General features: G+C 40.8%; 1 protein-coding gene across 4 annotated transcripts in view; it reads right to left on the bottom strand.

The window, feature by feature from the left end:
- The window catches only part of DROSHA (drosha ribonuclease III), a 102,573-nt gene that overhangs the window by 26,700 nt on the left and 48,085 nt on the right, over positions 1-27,788 (bottom strand). For 3 of the 4 annotated variants that reach the window (XM_081131441.1, XM_081131444.1, XM_081131443.1), the window contains 10 exons: positions 25,485-25,609; positions 23,744-23,843; positions 22,189-22,296; positions 16,727-16,834; positions 16,091-16,229; positions 15,671-15,731; positions 9,098-9,157; positions 7,727-7,826; positions 3,940-4,042; positions 1,620-1,690 (listed from right to left, as the gene is read on the bottom strand). In XM_081131441.1, the coding sequence (XP_080987567.1) occupies positions 1,620-1,690; positions 3,940-4,042; positions 7,727-7,826; positions 9,098-9,157; positions 15,671-15,731; positions 16,091-16,229; positions 16,727-16,834; positions 22,189-22,296; positions 23,744-23,843; positions 25,485-25,609 (975 nt within the window). The remainder of the gene's footprint in view (positions 1-1,619; positions 1,691-3,939; positions 4,043-7,726; positions 7,827-9,097; positions 9,158-15,670; positions 15,732-16,090; positions 16,230-16,726; positions 16,835-22,188; positions 22,297-23,743; positions 23,844-25,484; positions 25,610-27,788) is intronic. The other variant, XM_081131442.1, reaches the window with a different exon arrangement.

Consider the following 27,788-nt stretch of genomic DNA (forward strand, 5'->3'; position numbering starts at 1 on the left):
TCAAAAAAAGGCACAAAAGTTCACCAACGTCTCTCACACACTACAACTAACAGACGTCAACCAACGTGCAGATGTCAAATGAGCCAGAAGGTCCCGGCACGCGCACTGGACACGCTGAAGTGGGAGACCGCATGTCACTGGGCCCTGATCCGTTTCACAAAAGGAGCACTACGACGCCTTCTGAGTCTCAGCCGTGCCATTCGTAAGATAATGTTCAGAGTCTGCGTTTCCATTTAGTCATTTATTCATTTCATTCCTTTAACAAATATTTATTAAATGCTGCACACACCAGCACTGCGCTCGGTACTGGAGAGAGAAGATAAGCTCGCTAAGTAGGCGAGGGGGAGAGGAGCTGTTCAAAGGGAGAAAGGAACCTACACAAAAACTGATGCAATTAAGCACACAAGGTGTAAAGCTGCATTTAATTCAGGGAAACAGCAAAGGAGTGGATGGGGGATGCAGATAAGGTGGAAGGAAGGGGCAGGGAGCAGGCGGGGAAGGGGCGAGTTTAAGGCGTGAGGGGCTCAGGCGTGAGGCTGGCAGGAGAAAACAAAATCCGGAGGGGCTGAGACTGCCAGCAAGGAGAAAGGCCAGGACAAAGATATTTTCAGGCTTGAACAAGTCCGTCTGCTACGGACAGACGTCGAGCTGCGCACTTGTTTACGGGGGTAGGACAAAACGGGGGCTCAGAGCATCGGTACATCATTTTCCCATCAGAGGACATTCAAACACATAAAATCTCACATATCTATAAAAACAGGTTTTTAAAAATCATATCCTCAGATAGGAATGTTGTCCAGGTCCCATATTTCAAAACTATTGATTCTTTTTTTTTTTAACTACCCTAAGTAATACAGTAATAACATCTGACAGCCACTTAAGCTGAAGGTTGCACAAAAGCTTAAAACACTGGCTTCCTATGTTCTTTATTGCTCCATGAGGGCTATTTCATTCAATTATAATGACATTTCAATTTGGAATACAGAGCTGCCTCTCCCTTTAAATGTTAAATTGACTTGTTTTGGTACAAAAAGCACCCAGTATGCTCTCTTACGTGCAGGATTAAAAAGGTAGCTCAGGCAATATTCATAGCTTAATACTTGGTAACAACAGAAACTATTTCAGAATCTATCATTTTTCTTAAACTATAATTTGCTTTTAAAAAAAGTACTTCCATACTCTTTATTCATAGTCCTATCAGAAACTCCCTATGAAATGAGTTTCTTAAGCATACATTTATCTAGTCTACATAATTTACATAATAACAAATCATAAACAGAAAAGCCAAAAGGCTAGAGCTTCAACTAAGCCTGCATGGGGTAGGTACCCAATGACGATAAAACAGAAAATCATAATTAACTCCAAGATACTTCAAAATAAAGCAGAATCCTTCTATATTTGTATTCACATTTCACTTACAAGTGGCCAGGAAGGAAAACAGTAGAAGACAAAGTCCTCATGTAAATATCCACAGACCTCTCCCATCTGCAACAGAGCTGAATAAGCTATTTTTGGTACTTGCTTCTCCTACACTCTCTTTAAAACACAAAGACTAATTGATATAAAATTTTCTGTAATGATATGTAACTGAGAAAAATCAAATGAGTCGAGATAAATACCGGATCATTAAAGAGTAAGCGTCCAAATAACTGTTTGGCTTCCTCCAGGCTTCCCTCCAAGTAAACAGCTCCTAGATAAAAGGAAGTGAATGCCCAAAGGAAAGCTGCATTAATATTCAGAGAAAATTACATATCCCTATAAAAAGCAAAAAGGCAAGCCAGAACCCACTCACAGAAATAACCGACAAGATCAGAAGCCACTGTTTAAAGGTAGTGTTTTTCCTCTTTTGGCTACGCTTTGTCTTATAAATGAGACTGAAATACGAAATTCAACTTCCTAAAATCTAAACCTAATATTGTAAGTAAAAGCGGAAAATTTGAACTATCATAAAAGGTATGGGTATGAGTCTTACTATGCACTAATACTTGACTTTACAAAAATGTTATCATTGTAATTTCTGTTTATAGTTTCTTTTTCAGACCACAGACAAAACTTGAGTTCAGATCAATGAAGGCCTCTGCAAATAAAAATCAGGACAACGTTTACCTTTAATTTGAAATAATTAAGATTTTTTTAAAATAATCAAGCACAGTACACACATTTACCATTAATCATAATCAGTAAGTACCACAGTGACATTTTAATTGCATATCAAATAGCTCTGGAGTAGGGTAGTCATATTTTTTGAAGTCATATTTTTATATCTGTCTTCGGAAAGACCATTTTTCATGTAAAATGTTAAGAGTAGAGCTTTTGATGGCTAAATACATTTATTATCTGTTGATATTGGTAGTAATAATAACAACAACAACAATGATCATAGTAACAGGCAAGACCCTGCAGGATCTCTGATCTCAAGGGGGTGACGGAAGAGCAGGGAAGACAGGGCTTGGATTGGAGTGACTCCACTGCCAGACAAATGAAACGGGACTGAAGTCAGCATTTGTGAAGACCTGGGACTGTCTCTGTTTATATTTTAACAGTGGATTTCAACTCAGTATCCCACCCACTCTCTCTCTCCATCTTCCCTAACTGAATGTATGAAAACCAGATTGTCCACAATAATAAAGCATGTTTTTAGCCTGTTGGAAAAAAATATATATATATCTCTGGATCGTTAAAGAATAAATGTCCAAATAATTGTTTTGTATTGAGAATAGACTTTTATGCAGTACGGTTTGGGGGCACATATGCCCTAGGCACCGTGCAAACCACTTTCACACGCTCATCTGCACCTTCCTGGGGCCTCAGCAAGAGGGTGTAACAGAATGATAGGATTTAGGCTCACAGTAGGTGATCTGAGGTTGTGTGAATGCAACTTTGCTCTGGATTGGATGCTACCAGGACTGGATATTAAGATCCTTGCAATAACTCTGTGAGGTAATACTGTCTCCATGTCACAGATGACGCAACTGAAGCTCAAAGAGATGCAGGAACTTGGCGAGGACACAAAGCTGAAATATGACGCAAGAGGGACTTGAATCATGTCAGCCTAGCTCTGGGGCCAACTGTAACACTGTCAAAAATGCGTACAGAGAACAGTAATGCCATGTGACAAACTGGAAATAAGACACAATTGTGCAAAAAAATGTGAAAAGACTGGGTAATTATTAAACATTTTCTTGCTACCATCATGTGCACAAAACTATAACGGGAAGCTTTTATACTCATTTTCAAAGGAAGAGCGAAAAATTGATAAGGAAGTACAAAGGCCTTTGAAAAATAAAATGTACTCAATCATTCACCTAAAAAAATAAAATCAAGGAGTTGTCAATCTACTGTAATGTTTCATTGTAAAACTCACTTGCAACCACCAGCTAATTAGCACTTCACAACTTTCCTGTACCAACCCTGACTGTGTTCTGGTTACAGAGAAAAAGAAACTGAGGAAGTAGAGTGTCTGCATCAGTCTTGCTCCAAGACAGTAAATAATAGCTGTATAGACTCAAGCCCTGGGGTTTTAAAAATGCCATGTTTTCAAGATGTTTAAATCCAAAAAATCTTGTAAATAGTTTAAAATGTGATCACAAACAATATTAGGGCCTCCCCAGCAACTGAGTTACTGTTTATTTATGGATGCGATCCTGAATCAAATCTGGAAAGCAATCCATCTCCATATTAACTCACTTCACTTCAACTCAATATACACATCTAAGCATGTACGTGACGTCAGAGCATCTAGGCACCAGGATGCAGGAAAGAAAGCACAACTCTGCCCAGAGGAACCACAAAAATGACAGACAGTACAAAGGGAGTGTTACACTAGGGACCTCACAGGCTTTGGGAACAAGTCATTCTGTCCCAAGTCTCCACAGAGTTTTATGTGCTCTCCAGACATTTTACACATGCAAGAAACTAGATTACAAAAAAAGAAATTACCTATTAATGCTTCAAAACAATTAGCCATTGCGTGTCGAAGGTCTGATTCTCTACAAAGGTCAGGTCCATGGGCATAAAGCATAAATCGATCCAGTTCAAGTTTCTACAAAATTCAAAATGACAAAAAGAAAGAATTTGGCAAAATCACAACCATAATAACTCAACAACTCCTAGGGGTAAAGGTTATGGTTACAAATTAACAGGCCTATGTCACTGTACTAAGAAAGCTGAGTCTACTATTCATCAGGAGTCCTTCTTACATATGATTCAGCACCAACAAACCTTGGCTTTTCTCCAAGCAGGCTTCTACAAACTCTATTCCAAGTTCAGACCGAGCACTAGCCCAAGCTGAAATAAGACTTTGCTAAGTCACCCAATGTCCAGGGAGACACAAACGCAACCCAAAGTTAACCTCTGACTCCACAGTTACATGGTACTGATGACAGTGGTGCCATAAAGAACAGATTGTTACGTGGCAGACTAAATGAGGGCCCTCAGAAGACTTCAAAATGCCTTGTGTCTCTAAATCTTTTCTTTTGAATTTGGTAAGGATTTGGGGGAACCTATATCTCTGTCCCTGTGTCCCCTTTATGAGGTTTCCACACTCCCCTTTTGGAAGGCTCAGTAAGAACCTCTCAGCAATGGGTTGGATTTCTTTTAAGGGCTCCGGGAATACTGTTTGTAATGAATTATGTTTCCTTTTTTATTTGGCCTCAGAAAAGTGTAAAGCCAAATTTGTGGCCCAGTCCTAGAAACTGTGTAGCACTTACAAATGCATCTGCTAACTTTACCTCTGGCTTCATGTGACTCTTTTATCCATATTTTCTCTTTACTTTGAGTTCAGTACCTACTCATTTCTTATCCTACTGTATTATAATATAAAAATCAATTCAAGTCCTGTTAGAACTAGACAGAGAATGTTCTTTTTAGATAAAACTCCTGAGATTGAATGAATAGAAATCATAATTCTTTCCATAAAAGGAGATACAACATTGCATAAGCATGCACTAAATCTGTTTCCATTACCATGTAATTCAAGTCAATAAATACTTACTAAGCAATAACATGGCATGTAACATGAAACAAGACACAAGTCAATGAACAACCCAGGACAATATGAATCTCAGATAAAAGATACTCAGATTTTGTATATCTCGGTATACATGTAAAAATACCCATATCCATTTATATTGGAAAAAGAGACAATAAAAACAAGACATAAATGCTATCAGTATTTTGTATTGCTAGGAATTCATGAGTATAAAATAGACTCAAATGAGAGTTTTGACTACCACAAATGCAACAGCAGAAAACACCTCTTAAAAAATTGATCCCCAAGTGCAAGAGTTTATACCAGAATATGTAAATGTGATTTGTTTCACAACTTCCCTGGGAAAATCCAATTGTTTACTATCTCTGGAGAACCTCCTTGAGCACAGACTGAAAGCCATATTTTATATTATAAACAACTATTTTGGAATACTATGAATTTTCCAACTTCTCATAATCCCTGCTCTACATCCTTGCTTTTTCATGTAGGCATCAGTGAAACTTTTAAAAGGGAGTGATGTTCAGTTGTGCATGTGCTAAAATGTTCATTTGTCTGAAGAGCTGACAGAGCTTTCACTAAATTCTCAAAGGGGCCAGCAATCCTCCATCAAGTCCCCTCCTCCCAAATGGTCAAGAACCACTGGTCTAGACAGAAGGAGAGCAAGACCACATTGCCTTCTGCTGGAGCAGACGGGTGTTGAGTGCTACGGGAACGCTGGATGTTGGTGTGGAGGAAGATCACACAGAAATCCCTAAAGGGAGAAACTGGCCACCCCCTCATAGCTCGTGGCTTCGTAAAGCACCCACTGTGTTACACAACAGCTTCTGTTTTCACGCTATGGCAACTTCCCACACTTTATAAATATCGTCCCTAAAATTGTTTAAAAAATAATTACGCAATTCCATTATTTCTGAAACTGGAAAGAAATCAATGGGGGGGCAGGGGGGTCACAATCTATTTATTAACATTATTTCCAGTGAACATTTATGTGGACGATCAGAAAGCAGCCTGACAATTTAATCAACTGAACACTGAAGCAGTTTTGGTTAGAGTTGTGGAACTTCACTCATTGTGAGGCTGCTGAAACCAAGTTACACACCTGTTGCCTGTAGCTTTTCATTGAGGCATCACTATTTCCAGTCTCCCAGGCCACTAAAGCTGGGTCCAAGCCTACCTTTGTAACTATGAGATGATGATGCTGCTACAGAAAATAAAGCAATGCACTCTTGCTAACACAAAACCCGTGGGATAAAATTAACCCCACTGTGAATGTAATTAATGCCTTGGCAAGATCAAATTAAGAAGTCAATCATAAAACTAGAATGGGTTTTATGGAGTCATTTCTATCAAATTCCAACACATATCAAAATGAAGAAAACAATAAAAATTACTTAAGGGAAAAAAAAAAAAAAAATCAAGGAAAACTCACAAAAGCTTTTTCAGTGGATCATCAGTGTTTGGGGACTGACGAGTCCCCCTGCTATGGAATAAATCCAGAGGTCTTTAAAATGTAATGATTTATAATGAGAATAGCAGTAGCAGCAATAAAAACGACCAACTTCTTCGAATTCGTTTATGTGTCTGGGTGATCACTAGGGTGAACAGGCATTGTGCCGAGCCCTTTATAAACGGAATCATTAAAACTCCAATGATGCCGTCACGTGGTTCTCACAGCTCCTCCGCCTGGCGGGTGCTGATGCCAGCTCCGCTGGGCAGAGGAGGAAGCAGAGGCCTGGATCAGAGGAAAGCACTTTGCCCACGGCCCCCGGTCTGCAAGAGGAGGGGTGTGGACCGGAATCTTATGGCCGATGCAACTGCCGGTGTTCCGTCTGCACGATTTACTACAATGAGACGCCACACAGAGATGGGAACATCGGATGGGACAATGAAGTCATGTGCCTACCGTGGATCTAGATCGAGAACAGGTTCTGTGAGTCACTTGGCTCAGTCAAGGTGGCTAGCTGGACCGCCTAAACCCTAAATCTTAATGAATGAGACTTGTAATTTTGGGGGATTCTCAAAGATCTATAAAGTATCCCCTATGGATATAAATGGCCTGGAGTATTCTATTCAAAGCTACAGTACTGCTTCTTTTTTTCCTCTAATCCTCACCTGAGGATATTTTTTCCATTGCTTTTCAGAGAGAGACAGAGAGACAGAGGCAGAGAAACATCAATTGGAGAGAGACATCAATTGGTTGCCTCCTACCCGCGCCCTGACTACACTCCAACCGGGGCCGGGAATCAACCTGCAACTGAGGTAGGTGCCCTTGGCCAGAATCAAACCCAGGACCCTTCAGGGTTTGGGCCAACACTCTAACCACTGAGCCAAACTGGCTAGGGCTATAACTCTGCTTCTTAAAGTAAATTAAAAAACAAATGTAATACAAAAAGTATTACACAAAGGAAAAGTACAGAAAAAAATCATTTCTTTTGCTCTGCTCTCAATTTCCTTTTCCCCAAATATTTAACTCTGTTCCTGCACATCTGGCAAATTCTTCCCCTTCTGTTATCAAGTTCCCTCACCGTGGAGTTCATTAGCTGCCAGAGAAACTCACAAAGGTAACCAAACACTTCAGGCTGAATCCTTAAAACCCAAACAAAAAAATATTTCCTGATCTATAAAATACTAAACCCTTAATACATGCTAAAGAGGTCCTTATTCAAACACAAAATTATGCAGGGACAGGAGAAGAGGGCGTCAGGCTCCACTCCAGTGTTCAGACCGCTGATATACCTTTGCTAGCATGGCGAGGTGCTGATTCTGAACGATGGCAGTCCGGTAAGTCGCTAGACCTCCTTCTTCTAGACTAGGAAACAGATAGTACAAATGGACACTGGAAAAAAAAAAGCACATAGATAAATATGCATCACAACATTCTGTCTGTGGTTCTGAGTCACAAAAACGGGCCGGGCAAGGGATCTGTGCAGTAGGCACGAGCGGAATTGAACAGAGTTGAATGGTTTGTCAGGAAGTCTTTGAGAGTTAAATAGAAAGCACAGTATATCTGAATGTGTCAAAACCCAAACGGCACCATTCTCTCGCATTTCCACATTTATTTCTGTTAGAAGGTTCCTCTGGAATCTGATGACAACAAAGACCTGAACAATGGCACACGTGGCTAAGAGCAAACCCATCTGACACTCACGACTGGGCCTGGAAACAAACGCTTTTCTTGGGTTAGGCTTTGAGTAGCCCCTGAAGAGAAGCCCGGGGAGCCCCGAGCAGGGCAGCAGTGGAGGCACATTCTTCACAAGGACAGACAGGGACAGGGACAGACTGACAGCGGCACTTGGGGCTTGCTGTGCGGTGAGAATGAGCCTAACGGGGCTGAGCAGGACAGTGCGGGAACCGGGAAGAAGGCCCCATGGACACCGTTTTGGACCACAACAGCGACTGATGTCTCCTAAATCTCACGCCAGTGCTTTAGGCCCACGAAGCTTGTTTAGTCCCATTGTGTCCAGTGAGAGCAGGCCTAGAGGGCAGCCGCTTTGGCTCAGTCTGTCCTTCTTGGGAAAAGAAATGACCTAAAGAGAATAGGAATTGCTCAAGACAGTTCCAAGAAGAGCACACGTTATCTCCCTTTAAAAGAAAAATTATGTGAAAAAACAAAATACACTTTCCTACCCCTACCTCCCAATTAAGGTCCCTCAAACACTTCTGGGGAGAAAACACACACACACCAAAATCTCGATTTTAAATTACTTGTAAGTTTTACTTCCCTTGAGATCAGAAAGAGTGAGAAAGGGATCAGAGACAAATCCTAGAAAATGAAATGACATTTTAAAATATCCTCCCGTTCTCTACAAATTGAATATAAGCTCTGAAGCATCTAGACCAAGGCCGGCTGATCTCTGTGGCTGCAGCAGCTTGAACATGAACTTGACAGGACAGACGGCCGCCTTGCATCCTGTAACCTTGCTCATCACAGCACCAGTGAGTGCGAGCCATCAGGGCAGGAGCCACCGACGTGCGGCTGTCAAGCTCCACAGCAGGGAAAAAACACGACGTTTCGGTGGCTGCTTTGGCTAATTGCGAAGAAGGCACCATATTAAGTATGTTACCTATAAAGTGCAATTCAGGGGAAGAGCAGAAAAGCCTCCTTACCTGGTCAGAAATTCGACAACAGCATCACCCAGGAACTCCAACCGCTCGTTGTGATTGATCCTACAGGAAAAATTTTAAAATCACTTAAAATAGCACACATTTACATCCACTCTTTCTCTCTTCAAAGAAAGTGCAGGTGAGGGTTAGCTCTTCTAACAATGAAAACACCCTACTGTGTTCCTCTCGATGGAGAGCGCTGACCACCATCTCAGCCTAACGAGAAAGTGAGGGACGTCCCCTCACACCATGGGGTTCAGGCTTTCCAACCCAGGGCTTCTTTCCCCTGGGAATCAGATTTAAAGTGAGGAGATGGCACCCCAACAACTGTGAGTCTTCTACATTGCTGTCAGGTAGGGAAGAGAAAGAATGTGTTCTACAAGAGTTAGAACCCACCGCTGCAAACTCGGGGAACAATGTTCTAGGGATAGCTTCCCTCCCATTGCCCAAACTCTAGCCAACGTTACCTTTTCAGCCCCATTACCCTGTACTCTCCCACTTATGTCCCGTGCTCCTGCTTCAAAACTGCCTGGTACCCTCTAAAAAGGGCATCCCCCAAACACTCGGGGCCTCTGTTCAGGCCAGCTCTCTGCCGCCCTAGGGCGTTCCCTCTTCCTGTGCAGGGAACCACACTGGAAAGCTACTCATCCCTCAGGTCCAGCAAAATATTAACTTCTCTGACTCAGTGACAGCTGGGATTTGGAAGCTGAGCAAAAGGAAAGAATAAAGGGCAATGCCTAGATTTTGTCTTAGGCAGCTGTGCAAAAAGGTGGCATTTATTGCCAGAGGAAGACCAAAGATGGAGTCTGAGGAGAGGCGAGAGCTGCATTCTAGACATGTTACCTCGAAATGTCCATAAAACATCCAAATGCAGAGACATGTTTGTACTATTCGTGGGTGAGGACAAGGTTGGGAATGAATCTTTAGGCGTGGTCAGTGTTTAACAGGGTTTCAGGCCACGGGACTGGGTGACACTGCTTAGGGAGGGAGCGCAGCCAGAGAAAAGGAGTCCGGGGATGCAGCCCAGGGAAGGTCATGGTAGAGGTCAAGCGGAAGGGAAGCCAGCAGGGGACGGGCCAGGCTGGTGGGAGGAAAAGGCAGCCAGTGTTATCCTCTAGCCAAGGAGAGGAACATGTCTCAAGAAAGAAAGGTACAAGTAAGATGAGAAGAAATCGCTGAGGCCACTGACGGTGGATACGAACCTATTACTAATGAGTTGCCTAAAGCCATAAATGAGAAGAATCTGAGTACTTGCCTCAGGGCGAGCAGCAGAAAGAGAAAACATGGGGTTTGGGGCTTTATAACGTGAGGAAACCAGAAAGAATGGTGACGACAGTGAGGAGGAAGAGAGGGCATGCCGAGCCCCTGGGACCTGAGCAAAGAAGGCAAGGGACGGCCTGGGCCTGAGCAGGAGCTCACCTCCCTGACTCCAGGGGCTTCTCCAAAAATTCAATAGCTGACTATCAAGTCTAAACCTGACTGGCTTCCCAAACCATTCTTTATCTAGTGCGATCTTACCCACCCATTTTTATCTGCTTCCAATAGCAACTGAGAAATCTAAGTTGACCAACGTGGGCACTGTACCAGACACACACACACACACAAACACCCCTCCTTTGCATGTTACCTCTCCTAAATAAGCTTATTCTAAGCTCAACTGGGGGGGCCTGTCCAAACTCCCAGAGCTCTCGGGGCTGCAGGCTCACCCACACCTCCATCCCCACATTTATCACTCAATTTGTGACAGAATTACACACTATTTTTATTGTTGTCTGTTTCATGTGTGCCAGTTTAGTTTCCATATTTAAAGTCTCCCTACAGTTCCAGTAAATGTAAAAAATAGAAAAATATTTGTAAATTACATGACTCTTCGCTACCAAATCATCTACTTGGCATTCTGAATTCAACTGTATATTATTTCACATAGCTCATAAGTAAGTTTATTATCCTTCTACCCTACCAGTCCTCCAAATTTTGGAATTCTAAAAGAAACATAAAGGTCAAAGGAGAAAACTAGAAAGATTTGAACAACAAAGAAGAGATTCTGAACCCTCATTTCAAATTATGGCTTTATTTATATGGCAAAGGCATTCTAGCAAGCCAATAATGGAAAGTAAAAAAAAACAAAGAAAGAAAAATTTGTGGCTATGGTGAAGAATTTAAAATCTAAAAGTTTACTTAAAAAAGGAAGTAAAGAAACCAAGCATTAGGTCCTAAAACAGTAGCAAGCCCTGGCCAGCGTGGCTCACTTGGAGTGTCGTTCTGTACACCAAAAGGTGGCAGGTTCAATTCCCAGTCAGGGCACATGCCCAGGTTGCAGGTTCAATCCCCAGGTCGGGGCGTGTGCAGGAGGAAATCGATTGACGTATCTCTCTCACATCGATGTTTCTCTCTCTCTCCCTTCCTCTCTCTGAAATCAATTTTTAAAAATCTGCAACAGTAGCAAATCTTCTGTTCTTCTCCATTGTTATCCTTTCTTAATCACCCCCATTATAAATACAAGCCAGCTCCAAGATGAGATGTTTACTGAGCAGTAAACACTCCATTTGTTTCTGAGAAATGAATCAACAGAGGCATTCTGAAATCCAGATTAACTGTAATATTTATACAGCGCATTTGGTCTGAGGAATTAAAAGCACTTTATAAAACACAACAGTCTCCCTGTAACAGAATAACTGTAAGATGTCATTTACTCCATGGAAAACCATCTTGGATTTGGGCTAAGCCCATGAGGAACTGAGAGAGTGAGCGTCTGGACACTTTCTCACTCCACCTTCTAAGCCTCAGGCAGCGATGGATAGTAGAGCTAGAAGGAGCCTTGGAGCTTAGTCCAACCCTCCACCCAGTTCAAGAATCCCCTATATTCATTACATCTATCTACCTGGACACTCGGGGGGCAGATGAGGTCACAGGTCTGCTAGATCTGAGACCCACTGGAGCAGTGGATCCCAGGTTAAGCATATATGGGATTTAACTTGAAGTATTTAAGTCAGTAAATCCACTCAGCGGAATTCACATATATTCAATATATATTGTTACTTTGTTTGTAAGGTAATATACTTGTGTATAACTGACTTAAAATATATTTTGCAATCATCATTTCCCTAAACACAGAGACATTAATAAATATCCACAGGTGTCTCTCTGTGGTCCAATAGATTCTTATGCATTCTGTCCAGCAATGACGCTACCAATCAAATCAAAACAGAACAAACCAAGGCCGCTTGATTCTCCCCTTTTCCCCTTACAAATCTTCTGTCCCCTCTTTCCCAGAGGTCTTACTGACAATACATGGATTACTTAAATATCACGAGATGCCTAATCCTTCAGAGACCCTTTCTGTAGTAACATTTCACTGCAATTTGCATGAGTTAAATATAACTGAAATTTATGTGGCTAAGCAGTAACACTTTTTAAAATTATGGGTGGCTCACTTGAGATGATGCCATCGTAAAAATTAATTATTTTGTAGTTCTGATAGGCAGACAGGATTTTATCTATTAATTTTAAGTCTTTGTGACTTTTTGTAAATCCTAACTGATCCCAAGTCAGATTAAATAAAATGCTAACTAGCCATTTAAACCTCTGCTGATGGCTCTGACCATGACCCTTCTTAATACCCCAGCTCCCCTACTGCTAGCCAACAAGTAAATAACCTTGGATGAAAGTAAAATCATGAATGGCATTCTTTCCTTTAACACTTATTATACTGAGGCCCTGCTCTGTGAAAGGCACTAGTTGCAAGAGGAAAGGAAATTTAAAAAGAGAAAAATAAAAGAGTAAGACCATAGACCTCCTAACTGCTTAAAGAAAATTGGCCCATCACATAATTATGAAACATGGGAGACCCAGAATATGCACCACAAAGCAGAAGCCTGCAGGGTGTGGGCAGTGGCCATGGGTTGCAAGTCATTCCATGGTGGCTGTGCAATGACTATGGCATTCGGGGAGGGCAGACAGTAAGTACACTTGACAGCACAGTACGTACTTCAGTCTCACTGGTGTGTAGCCAGCCACAAGTAAAGACAGATGTGCCTGGAAGAGTGGCCTGGGGCCAAGTCATGCCTGTTGGGACTGCCAGGTGGGAAGGTTCCAACTTATTCAGTAAGCGACAAGACATCACAGAAAGCTTTCAAGCAGGCTGCCACTAAGAGCAAGAATCAAGCTCCAGAAATAGCAAGCAGACTGGCTGCAGTGTGCAGGGGAACTGGCAAAGGTGGTGACTAATTCACCGCAGAGTGGGCAGGCTGGGAGGAGTGGTTTTCAGGCAGACAAGGAGAAGCCCATCAAGAGCCCCCCTCTCGGCCCTCTCCCTTGCCTGCCCTGCTCGTCCACCTTCCCACTGCCATCGGTGCCAGAAACAGATTTCCCAAATGGCTTACTAGCTAGCTCACTCTTCCCTTAATACTGAGCAGGCTTGCTTGGGAGGAGATATAACCACTGACACAGTTTCATGGTGTTTGCTTCAAAGATACACAAACACTTCCAAGGAACAGAGACTGCTGCGTCCCATTTTACAATAGCAAACTAAGGAACAAACCGAGGAGAGGGCAGATTGTTTCAAGTGAAGTCAATTATTCAAGTGCACAGCATAGAACTGACCTGTAATCACTAAACCACCACCAGAACGATCCTGAGCCCCACAGCAGTCTCATGTGTACATTCGGTGTTGACCTTCACTGAAGGACTTAGCAGAGTCTCCCTTATATTTGGTTATTTATGTTTATAGCACTCTTACCCCACCCCAGGTAGCAGGCCTCCTGGTGAGCAGATCTTTGACTTACTTGTCTTAGATCACCTAAAATACCTACAAACCTCCTCAAACTCAAAAGGCACTGGATAAATGTCTGTTGAATTACATGTGCATGAAGCCTTCTTAAGTGCAGCTCCCAGGCTGTGCCCAGCTGGGGAACACTAGATAGCAACGTTCGAGCAGCAGCAGACCTGGCCACAGAGGCCAGGAGGCTCTTTCTGAATAGAAACTCAGCCAACTGTGTATCAGCAAAAAGATCAGAGACAGGGCAAGGGACTCAACACAAGCACCAAAGGCAGGAAGTCAAAGGGCAAAATAAATTGTTTATTCTCTGTCGATGGTATGTATCATTTTCAAAATGGGAAGAAGAGTTTCTCAGATACCATTCCTTTTGCATCTCTTTGTAATAGAGCAAAAGAAAACATAAATGGTGACATTTGAAAAGGCTATCAAACACGTAATTTACATAGCAACAACTGTAGCTGGGGCAGGTGGCACAAAGATTATCTAAACTTGCCTCATCAGCCATTGGGCATCTGCTTTCATTCAGTTTTCGGGGGTGTTAATGAGTTTATACAGGCCTAGCCCACTTCCTTCCAGACTCTTCAGGGGCTCAAGGCCACACAAAATAAGAATCTTAACATATGAAAGTATCTTTTAAAATCAAAAACTAAAATAAGGAAAGCTAACATATAAACTTTCCAACCCATTAGGTAAGGCCAGTATTATTATAATACTGAAACCAGACAAAAGCATCACAGGAAATGAAAACTACAGAATTGTATCTCCTTTAGATACAAGAACCCTCAACACTAAGAAACTAAATTCACAGCAAAAAAGACTATACACCATGATCAAGTGGGAGGTACCCCAGGAAACAAGGCCAGTTTAACACCCAAAAACCAATTACTAATACAACAAGTGAATAGAATAAATAAAAAAAACACCAAAACACAATAAATGCAGAAAAAGCATTTGACAAAATTCAATACACTTTCATAATAAAAATATTAAGCAAACTAGAACAGAAGGGAACTTCTTCAACCTGATAAAGGGCATCTAAGAAAAACCCAAAGCTAACATCAGGCTCAATGATGAAAGACTGAATGCTTTCGCCCCGGCCAGGGGGCTCAGGTGGTTGGCGTGGCCCCGTACAACAAAAGGCGGCAGGTTCGATTCCTGATCAGGGCAAATACGCAGGTTTCGGGTTCAGTCCCAGTCAGGGCACGTACAGGAGGCAACCCATCCATGCTTATCTCTCACATCAATGTTTCTCTCTCTCTCTGTCTCTCTTTCTCTCTTATCCTCTCTCTCAAATCAATAAAAACATATCCTCAGGTAAGGATTAAAAAACAACATATGTCCACACAAAAATCAATACACAAATGTTCATAGTGACATCATTCATGATAACTGAAAAGTGGAAACAACTCACATACCCATCAATTGATATATGATTAAATAAAATGTGGTATAACCATACCATGGAATATTACTATAACATAAAATAAGCCAGTCACAAAGGATCACAACATACAATGTAATGCCACTGATACAGAATGTCCGGAATACACAAGTCCATAAAGACTGAGAGCAGTGGTTGCCCAGGGCTGAGCAGGCTGCGGGAAATGGAGAGTAACTATTAATAAGTACAGGGCTTCTTTTAAGGGTGATGGTGAAATGTGCTAAAATTAGGTAGTGGCCATAGTTGCACAATATTGTGAACATACTAAAAAGTACTGAACTATATACTTTAAATGGGTGAATTGTATGGTATGTGAATTATATCCCAATAAAGCTGTTACAAAAAAAATCTACTTTACCTTGAGGGAGTTGGGTCATCTTGGCCAAGGCGTGACATAATATTTATTAGGGTGTTAATTCCTATTTTAGAAAGAAATACACAAGTAAATACTGTTAGAAGCATTCTAGGGCCATGATATGACACAGGAAAAGAAAATTATCCAGCTCATCCCAATATGACTTTAAAAAGTTTAATATCTGCACGTGTACAACTTTAATCAGCTTAGTTACTTAAAACACTTGGTAAGAGAAGAAAATGTTTCTAAAAAACTATCCACCCTTCTTACGATGCTCTGCTCAAGTGAATGTTATTGTGAATGGGTCAAGAAGCACTGAAGAATCAGAGGATGGAACAGTCACCAGGGCACCACTCCTGCTGGAGACTTAATTTACAGCTGAGACTGCAGGCCAAAACACGAGGGTAGAATCCAAAAACATACCTTTTTTCCGCATGTGCATGTGATGAACTTTTCTATCTCCATATTTGGGCTGCCGAATTCCACAGTTAGACAAAGAATTCCTGGCATGATCAGGATTCATTCCAAAATTTAAGTGATGGCTGGGGTGGGTCATGGCCAGCTGAAATTTCAATGAAATAAGTTCAGTCTTAAAAAATCAACATAGAAGCTCTATCTTTACATTATCCCAGATGAAACAGGAAAGAGATCTGTCTATCCAGCTGATTTTTAAGCCCCCATCTTATCTCCTCCAGTGTCAAATTTCCAGGGCTCTGGTGTAAACTCTCTTCTAAAAATAAATCGAAAAATCCACATCTTTCAGGGGAGAATTAGGGTCTTCAACACCTGGAAAAAAGAGCCATAAAGAAGGAAAAACTGAAAGAAGGGGCTCAGGTTTGACAGGCCAATTTTTGTTTCAGTTAATTTTTTTTAGGGACAGCCTCAAAAAAAAGGTGAAAAAAAGAGTTTGAAAGTGGCAACCAAAATAGAGGAGACAGCTATGTTTCCAAACACTGTCATCATCTCCCAGAAGAGAGAACTCAATGCTCCACTTGAAACCTGCAAGACGAATTACTCCTATCTTGTTATCACGGGACTGTGCAGGAGAGTGATTCTTACCTGCAACAGACAGCGATCTTGGAAAGTATATCCTATCAGCTTGTCCAGGTGCATCAGGCATTGGTGGTAGCGGATGTGATGGGTCAAAACAGGTAGCATCATTGCATGCTGGAAAAAACATGTTTCACTATGTTTAATTCTATAAAAACCTTTAAAAATGCAACAAACAACAACTATTTCCACATCCCAAATTCCACATCACAGTGTCTTGAAACCGTTTACTGGCTGCATGGCATTCTGGCGAATCGTCCACCAAGAGCGGCGGACCTAGTTGTTCAGGGTATAGTCTCTGGAACCAGAATGCCTGGGTCCAAATCCTGCTGTCACTCATTCGCTGTGGGACTTGGGGCAAGTTGTTTCACCTCTCAGCCTCAGTTTCCTCATCTATAAAATGGGGAAAATCAGTATAGCTACTTAACTGCTTACCACAAAGCCCAGTGGCCCTCATTCAAGTAGAAAAAGCCCTGGTTCCGTCAGTACTCAGCAAGGTAACATCAAGAAAGCCACAAGGATTTTTGTGGCTCCTTGTCTACCTTTAATTATAAGGAAGTGGATTAGGACTCATCAATCCTGAAACTCTGTCATGGTCAAGACACTTTTACCAATCTCAGGAAAATGATTCTTTCTCCCAAAAATGCCCCTGCGCACAAACGTGCAGGAGTGTATGTCATTTAAGGGGCTCACAAACCCCCGAAGCCCGTCACTATCCTTTAGGTAGGACCTTCTCAGCCAGGTGACGTTCAGAGGCCACTCCAGGTCTAACACTTAATGACCTAACATTCCGAGGACAATTTTCATAAAACCACCAATGCAGTTAAGGCACCCGAGAACATGGAACTTTTACTTTTTGTTTCAATCACTTTTCATTTGGCTACAGAGTCCTCATTGGGAGACAATTTCATGAAAGGCATATCTTTTTCTTTTCTTTGGTACCGTTTCCCTAGAACTCAAGAGAATAAAGAAGTCATTCTTATCATCAGAGCCTGGGGGATGGGCACAGCCCCCAGAACAACTGACATACTTTCTATCATTTTAGTCTTTGAAGTATTTTAAGCTGGCATTGTTTAAAAATACATGAAAATGGATTTGCTTGAAACTATAGAAATTAGTTTCCTGTATTAACTTATAAAAAAAGTTTAGTTCTCCCAAACAGGATCTCTAATCAACAGAGAGTCTTTCCTTCCAGTTAAATTCAATAACTATGTATTGAGCACCTCCAGGTACACGGCTTACTAGAGGTGTGGAAGAGATAAAGACAAAGATACTCTTTTTGGCCTCAAGGGTTTCCCAGAGATAGGGCATTATGATCTGAATTATTGACATTTTATCCACTTTGTTTTTATAAGAGCTGTATTTAAAAACACAGTAATATGGAAGTGTGTGGCCCAAGTATAATATGGCCTTACAGGCATTTAAATGGCAGGGAGCTCAAGGGAGTTAGTAATACTCAAGGTGGGCAGGTCATGAAGACTATGCAGTGCAACTATCTCGAGTATGAACTCAGACTGGCGAATTGTTGATTTTTTAACACCTCTATTGAGAGGTGAATAACATCCTCTTTAAGGTACTCTAAGTACTAAAAAATTATTACAACATTAGGCCCAAAACTGTCTCCTTACCCCTGGGAACCTAGTTCTGCCCCTGGGGACAAAATAAAAAACACACTGAAGTCATGGCCCCACATCTTCTCTTGGCTGCCTAAGTCTTTCTTCCTTGAGCCTTCACTCATGTGAAACAGCTGAGTCCCTTCATCACTTCCTCTAAACTTTCTCCGAAGAGAGGCGGTTTCTCTTTCCAAATAAGTCTGTTTCTTGGAATACCACAGACAGGTAAGTATGACCCATACGTCCATCTTGTATCCCAGACAACCAAGTCTCAACATTATCTACAAAAATGTTACACTCTCTAGCTCAGTTTTTTAAATTATCAATCCCTGCAATGCTGAAATGCACACCATCACTGGGCATCTTTCTGCCTTCCTCTAATTCATGCCTCACAACTGCTTTTATTTTAAAAAGTTCCCCTGGAAGAAATGGTAGTTGTAGCTTTAAATCTATTCAAATTTTCCCATAAAAATAGAATAGCAAGCTAGACCTATGAACAGTATATACATAAAAACTAGACGACGGAGTATCCCCATGAACGCTTAAATGAGAGTTCGTGAGGACAAAGACCTACGTGGTCTCATCATCTGCGAGAGAGGAAAGACAGGAAGTGTATCGGGGCTTCTGCGGGCCCTGAGAATGAAAGAACCCCAAAATTAACAACATGCATTCACTGGAAATGTGAACAAAACTGGAGAGGGGTCTGCAGAATCCAATTCACTGGGTGAATACAAGAGGACAGTCTAACAACAGAAGGCTAAGTGAAAACAAGCCTCAGAGATTTCAAGTAGCTGGCACGGACCAGAGTAATGGATTTAATAATTTTCACCATGGAGCCTCTCGCTTGCATAGGCATGTTGTTTAACTACACCCATATTTAAGAATCACCACCTTAAAACCATTCTGGAACAAGGAACAGTATAAACAAACATAAAAATATTCATTGCGGAAATACTCATTTTGAGCCTAAAGTCAATTAAGTTAATTTTCCCTGGTCATTCTCCCCTAAGTCACTTTTACCTTACTTTAGGTTTTTGCATTTAAATTTGAACTGGGCTGCTCCTGTGTAATGAGTGAGCCGATGAGTAGCACCTCCAAATTCCCTCAAGGCGGCATTTCTGTATGTTGATGTTTTAAGCTCAGTGCAGGTAGCAGTGTATTTTCACAACTCTAAGAACGTTCACTGATGGTGGAGTAATATTTAATATGTCACGACAGATAAGCAGATGTTTCATCTGTTCACCTAAGGTGGAGAGCTACAGAATGCCTCCAGGATGATTGGATTTTGGTGCATAAGGAACTATTTCACCAAAGCACATGGACTCCATGGTTTTATTGTTGTTTTTGATAGTTCACACCCCCTGCCCACACCCCCCCACTACCCATCACTGCCACTGTGCCCAGATTTCTTTCTCTTCTGCTTCTATCAACTTCTCAGGTAGCTAGCTGGCTCACACTTTCATTCATTTATATACAGACATTTTTTCTTTTCACAAACCATAAAGCAATTCCTGTATTCAGTATATGAACTCACAGCCTGGCCCCAGGGCTGCCTCACAGCTGTGCTATAACACAGCTGAGCTGTTCTATAGCCTTGCTGTTTTCAGAGCTGTGCTGTATCACAATATCACAACTGAGATGTTTTGCACTCAATAAAGTTTCCTTCTTCGCCACACCCGAAATTGGGAATTCCTACTGCTGTTGAATTGGTGCCGGGGGCCATCGGTTGACAGCATGGCTTCTAAACGAATGACAGTTGTCTTGGAAGAATGGGAATCCTACAGAGGGAGGAACTATTATCAGATCAAGAAATATTCACCTTTGTGTAAGTTTTAATCAGGATCCATTTTCTCTAACCAGTTAGTCAAAGAAATTATTTGAGTGCTTCTGCCTACCAACCTCAAAACAGAATGAGAACAATAATAAAGAGAGAGAGAGGGTAACCTAGTCCTCAAGCTACTTCTCATCTGTCTAAGAAGCCAGAGTAAGACATCTGTGACATGCTGTCGGACACAAACCTGCAATGGAACAGATCGCTCAGTGATCTTTGTTTTACCAAGAGAAAGGGGAAAAAGCACGCAATAGGTTTTAAAAAACTGTTCAGTGGAGCCCAGCCAGGTGTGGCTCAGCGGTTGAGCATCGACCTAGGATGCAGGCGATCGGGGTTCGATTCCCGGTCAGGGCACATGCCCTGGTTGCGGGCTCGATCCCCAGTCGGGAGCATGCAGGAGGGAGCAGATCAGTGACTCTCTCATCATTGATGTTTCTATCTCTCTCCCTCTCCTTTCCTCTCTCTGAAATCAATAAAAATATATTTTAAAAAACAAACAAACAAAAAACTGTTCAGTGGAACAAAACTGCCTTAGGGACTGCTACCTGGGGTGGGAAAGGAAATGAGTACAACGGGATAATCCTCCACACCCATCACCCACAATCAGTCAGATAGTTATTGTTTTATCTTTTTACAAATTAGGGCCCACAGGGTTTTGTTTTAAAAAACTTCAGTTAACCAAAACCTCAAGTTTAAAAATCCCTAAGCTAGAAGATCTCTAAGGTCCTTTCTAGTTATCGATGCTCCACAATTTTAGGGTTTCTTAATCAACCAACTTCAACTTGTCACTGAGATCCCCAGATTTGGGGCAGACTATTTACTATTCCACTCACTGTTCTTATGGCTCTATCTTAGGATGACGTTATGATGGATTCAGAGAACCACTAGCAAACAGGAAATCTGGGTTATATGTCTTCAAGTGGCCCGCAGAAATATTCGACAGAGTAAGATACTTCTGAGGGTACTTAGAGTAAAAAAAGTTGGTCAATTGGCAAAATAATTGAGGACTTGGAGGGTGTAGCTGGCTACCACTGTGGATGACTGTTCTCAAGCTATTCAGCAGTATTACATCAACAACAGTTCATCTTAAAACAAACCATTTAGCTTTGGACACCACATGGTAAATGAATTGCACAGCAATACCTTTAATTATTGGATTAAATCCCACTGTTCAATATAATAATTAAATGCCAACATTGATTTTAAAAAACCCTCATTATGATGAAATGAATACCTGAGAGTATCTGAACTTATTACAATATAAGTTCCCATCAAAATAGATAAGCGGAAGCCTGGAAAGAATTCTTCCAAAAGGCTGCACACAGCTAATTCCATTACCTGACCCCAGCCTGCGTGGTCATTTTCCTTACTGTAATTCCCCTGGAGCAGAACCAGTATCCATCATAACAAAAACTCAAGCGAAGAGTCAAAGAATATGCTGTGTTTTGGGGATCTCTGATCTGGTACAAATTCCACCCACAGGGAAAACAAAAATTCTTATTAGTGAGTCAGTATATATACCTGACATATGCCTCTACTGAGCTCACCTAATGAAAAAATACTATCATTTGGGTCAAATATGAAATTTATACTGATTCTGTTCACTAACACTTTCAGTTCTCTGCAACATAAGTTTGAGTCACGGGTCTGTAAAGAGTCTGCCTGTAGAGCTGCTGGAATATCCCTCTGGGCAAGCACCTGCACACGGGCTGCAAATATGCAGGTGCATTTGAAGAATGGAATTGCCTTCACTCAATGCGCAGGGACAGGGTTTAGCATTACTAAGTGGCCCCCGCCCTACCACTGTACATGTGGGTGCGCATACCCACAGAATTAAATAAGGCAGGACCAAAACCAACACCAAAAATAAAACCCAAAGGATACAAAACAATTTATGGTCATTGTCCCATTTAGCTACAAGGTAATATGGTCTGTAGAAGCTTCTCAGAATCAGGAAAACTGAAGTGCCAGATGACTTTTAAAGTAGGAGGTATATGGGACGACTATGTTCTCAGAAGCATCATTACCTGACAGACATCAGAACGGATGCCAGTTTTCCAGAATCCTTGGCTACTTAGCTCCACCGTTACTTCTCGCCTCATTGTATTCTTCTGTCGTATTTTTTGGAGCGCTTCCTAGAAAAGAACTCATTATGATGAGTAACCTGATGGTTGTAAAGCAATTTCAAGCCAAACATCAAGCATTAGAAAATAAGCTAGATTCATTCAATATCACCCTTACATTAAGGTAGTCAAGCTTTTCATGCCAAATTACAATAATTTACTTGAAATGAAGACTGGAATGCTCAAAACCTTGGGTAACTAGATATGAAAAAATTCTTTACCAAATCTACCATTCTGGCAAGTTCAAATGAAAAATGACCTTTCATTGATTAAAAACACACACAACAAAACATAAAACAAAGTGTAGTGTTTGGTTTTGAAATCAGCATGTAAAAATTATAATTATATCAAGCCTTATGTCAAGCATTTACATCTAAGAAAGACAAGAAATACATTAACCTGCAACCCACATAATTCTAAAAGTTGCTTTCAAATTTGCCAACCCATTATAGAAACTCTTACAGCAAGGGTACATTTTATTTAAAAAAATAATAATAATAATCTAAAGCTTCTGCAAGACATAATCAGGAACTGACTCCTTTTACTGCCCTTCAAATAATTAATCATAAAAATGATTTTATATTTGTATACTTATTCAATAAAAATCTCATAGGAATTTATAATAACAAAGGAACCACCACCACCACCGCTGATTAGAGGAAAAGTTAAATGGACTATTTCAGAGGTCCTCACAACCACCTTTTTCCCTGGAGCACGAACAAAGGGACTGTTCAGTCAGCCTCTCTCAGCCCTGCTGCCGTCTTTCACACTGAAACTGACTGGCTCAAGTCACAGCAAGTGGCAAAGACGGAATTCAAACACATTCCCCAGCTTCAAAGCTTTGCTCTTACACCACCAAGCAGAATAAAAGCTCGTCGAGACCAAATCATTTATACTGGAATTCATTTACTCTTAAAATTATAACTAAAACATAAATGATCCTGGAATACAGCGATACTACTACCCATTAATAAGGAAATGTGGAATTTAGAATATAAAGCCTTACAAAATAAGTTCACCCTACTAAACTGACCAACATATGGAAGACAATCTTTACAACCTTAAGACCGAGAAATTTGTATAAGACCCAAAGTTGTATTATGTGCAGTCTAATTAATAATAAAAAGCTCATCCAGCCAGCTTTAAACTTAAATTTTAAAGGCATACTTATTCCCAATAGTAGCAATCCATTAAGAAACTACCCTTTTTTTCAAGAAAGAAAGAAAGGGAGGGAGGAAGGGAGGGAAGAAACTATCCTTTTTAGGAGGAAAAATGGTTCCTTAGGTACTAATAAGATGAAAATAAATTAATCAGCATACTAATGTGAGGAGGGGTGTAAAGTATGATTCCTTAAAACTATTTTTCCATCTTATTCTAGAAGTGTAGGCCATGCAACAATCTTGAAATAAACCTGAAGCGCATCATCATTAATCACAGAAGGACAGGGTTCAATACCCACCTCCCTCTGTGCCAGCTTCTGTTTGTCCGTCTGTTTGACTTTGGGACTATTGGCCAGGAGGTGGCGAAGTTTCACGTAACTCTTCCACAGTTTCTGGTACCTAAGGAAAAAGACAGACAGACATCTTAAACAAAGAGGTGGGGAAGCTCAGGCACAAGAAAGCCAACTGTTTTAACAGGCCTGTTCAATCTTAAATTGCATCCTTGTTTTATATCATAATGGCAGCAAACCTTCATTCTAAGGAAGGGTATGGTTTTGGGGGGTAAAGGTGACCTGGAACCTAGTTATTTTGTTGATTATTGCTTATTTCAGTTGAAAAGGAGGTGTCACTATATGGATGAATCTCTGGAAAGAACTCCAAAGGAGACATACAAAACCAACAGATATGTATGCCGTTTCTCACTGTCACCTCTCTGAAAGTAACACATTTTATTTAAATATGTACTTTCTGATGTTTATAGAGAGAAAGACCGACCCCTTACTTAATAAGGATACTGTCAGTCTCTGAACTGCCCATACGGAAAGCAGAAGTTGGAAAGTATTAGAAAAGAAAGCCCACTTGTGCCAATACCCAACCTACATGGCTATGTCCACTTTCCACTGGGGAGGGGAAAGACCAACGGGGTGCACCACTTTGTATCCACCACGGCAAAGATAAGCCCTTTTGCGGCCAAATATGCAGTAGCCTGGGTCAGCTAAAGGTATGACACTGCTAAAGCGCGTGGGAGCCAAGAGTGAGTCCCTAGTCATCCACGCCTGCCACTGCGTCCCGTCACGAGCGCCTCATCACATTCTACTAACATTTCTCCGACAAGGGCCTTTCAGAGGGTTTTCTGTCATCTTGAAACAGCTTCTGTCACTAAAACTGCTCCTTTCTTGGCCTCAGCTGGGCCTCTCCTTTTGGGGAACAGTTTCTTAGAGAATGGAGGAAAGAAAGAAGTACTTACACAGTGCCTGGTTCACCGCTTCATACTTTTATCCAAAGCGGGGGGAGAAAGAACAGAGCCCTTTAGCCTCTTCTAATATATTAGCCAGAAGTGTACTTATGAATTGAAAATCCCCCACGCCCTTGTCTCCCATTATGAATCCTTTAAAAAAATTAAGTCAGGAAACTTTTCGTTTGTTGAAACGAAAAAGTAGGAAATCCAGACACTTTTGAAGAAAATAATGGTACTAACTCCAAACCCACACATGCTCTTCTCCCGGAAAAACACTAACATGCCATAAGAAAAACCCAAGTGTGGAAAGTAACATCAATTCTGAAAGTCAGAAGCCACGGCTTCTCCTTCCAACACAACCCTTAGCTTTGCATGGGGTCTTGAGCTCTCATTAAGATGCTCCAAAAAATAGGCCTCTGCATAAATTCAGCAGTGCTAGGAACCAACATGGTGCTACTTTCCTCTAGAGGGCACTGAAAAAATAAAAATAATAATAACAGTAAGTATTATAATGACAAATAAATGAAAAGTTCCTTAAAGGTTAAGTACATACAGGACTCTTATTGACCACGATTGCCATGGATAATCTATTAAGTGATATTTCCTGCAGTCAAATATGTACAGAAAATCATCTTTCAGGAGCTACCAAAACTAGTTTCATTTGGTGATCGCAACTGGAAACATGGCTCATTTTAGTTCTTCATTTTTTAAAGGAAAACATCCAACTAAAGGATAGTCCTCTGCTAATTCAGCTGTTAGTAGAAGGTGAAATTGGCTAAGACAAACACCGAGAAATATCTTACTGTGGGTCTCCTGCATAACTCAACTGTGCAGGGCGTATCCCAAAGTGAACGATAATTGGAAAAGTAATCACATCGGGGTTGAACTGTTCACGATCCAGTTGGTCAATGCGGACAGAGCTTGGTTTCTACAGAGAAAAATCAAAGCCATTTATTCCCATAAGAAGTCTTTAAGTATTGACTTTAACCTAAGTAGGAAAGAAATTAATCAGATTTTTTTTCCTAGGAAAGCCTCACGCCCAAAGGGAAAATGTCATTTAAACCCTTTAATCATAGCAGCTACACTATATAAAAACTACAACGTAATCGCTGTAAATGAGTCCACGCCATTTGGCATAATGAACAATGATCTGGTCCTTCTTGTTGCAGTCCACATAGAAACCTTTAAAAATTAAACTTTTAAAAGGACACCTGGTCAGATATAACTTTTCCTTAACCTCTCCAAAGGCACAGGGGAAGTATTCCACATCATGGGGAAGAGACGTGCTTACTGCTTATTCTTTAATTTCACATTTCAAATGAATAGCTTACGTCTACTCAGAACGCACAGACAGATGCCTCTATATAATTTTTTTCCCATTAGTTCTCTGTGTACCTTATGTATTCCTTTCATTCCACATCTTTAAATGAGAAGGTACGGCAGTGCAAAGGCCAAATGGTTAAGCTTCTCTTATTAGGTCATGCAGGCCATTTTTAATTTTAATAGAGAGCCTCATATTCTTTTGTTCAAGACTAATAAAGGAAGTGACAGCTAGTTCCTTCTTGAGTTACTAGAATATAAGGAAACATTTACAAAATACCTTTCGTCCTGAATGCTTAAGTTTGTGAAAAGATGGCAAAATCATGGAGAGAATGTTTTAGCAACCTTCTTGCAGTCCTCTATAATCAGAAATTAAATTCTTACTAGGAGATCGTGGGATCTTTGGCTCAGTTGCTTCAGAGTCCAAGGCTATAGAATTGATCCACAGCGAGGTCAATAAGCTTCATTCTGTCGCACAGCCATGACCAACAACTAGAGTCTGGTTGGTAGTCTGGACTGTCCAGGATTGAGGATTTTCAACGCTAAAAGCGGGAAAGCCCCCAGCAACTGGGACAAGCTGGTCACCCTATCCACAGCTGTAGCCCCAGTCAGCCATCTGACAAATCCAAGGAGGTGGCAAAGTGAACAGGTAAACTAATAAATTCATCCACATTAGTTTAAAAACAACTTACACTTAGGTGTTTAAAGAATCTGTAAATGCTATTTAACAATCAAAATTTCACTAGTACTTAAAAAGTTGACTCTACTCTCAAAATTAGTAACTAGAGATGATTTTGGTCACAGGTAACCTAATACAAAATTATATAAATGTTTATCAATGGTAACAACATGTTATTTAGGTCTCACAATGGTTTCTAATACTTGATGCATCAGAGCAACAGGATTCATTTTTAAAAGAGGAACTGCACAGCTAAAGAGTGCTAGTGAATTATTCATGTTTCCATGATTTTAAACATGCTATGGTACCAACAAGGAAGCAGTGATTTAAAATATCTATACTATCTCTCAATTTATATGAATGAGGGAGGAAAAGAAAATAAATTCTAGAATTTGGCGACACCCTACAATATGTATCACCATTTTTGTAGAAACAGAATAAAAAAACATTCTCGCTAATGACCAAAGTATTCTCTGGCAGAGGCCAAGTGCTGAGAGGAAGATTAATTTTTTTAAGTTCTGCAGCAATAAAATACTTAATGTGACCATAATGGCTTGAAATTTTAATAAATTTCCCAATATTCTTACCATTGGCGATCTTTCAAAGCACGTGCTGCAGAGGGTGAAATGTATATTCTGCCCTATTCTCAAAAGGATATAATGAAAGATGTTTGAATGATATTGAGTTTTCAGGACTTTTTCCTCCTTTAAACGTATTTTTAGGTAAATACTAAAAAAGAATTAACTTCAACACATCCCAAAGCCTGGCCTCCAAATCTACCTTTCTTAATTTATTTCTGACTACCTTCCAACATAAACCTTCATCCTGACTAACCTGGTTTCTTCATTATCTTTAAACTGGCCATACTCTATGCCAAGTATGTACATTTAAACATGCCAATAATTTATATGATTTCTCGATTCCTAAAAGGCCTCGCTGTAGTGTCTGTGAAGCATCCCTGGCAGCCCGGCCAAGTGATTTCACCTAAAACTATGGGCCTTCACAGCAGGCTTTTTACTGACTGGTCCATCAATTGAATGATCCATCACAGACTCCTTTTACATGGATATGCTGTGAGACTGCACCTGGACAAGCGTCACATACATCC

Source organism: Miniopterus schreibersii, assembly GCF_964146895.1.
Source record: "Miniopterus schreibersii genome assembly, chromosome: 3".
Classification (NCBI taxonomy): domain Eukaryota; kingdom Metazoa; phylum Chordata; class Mammalia; order Chiroptera; family Miniopteridae; genus Miniopterus; species Miniopterus schreibersii.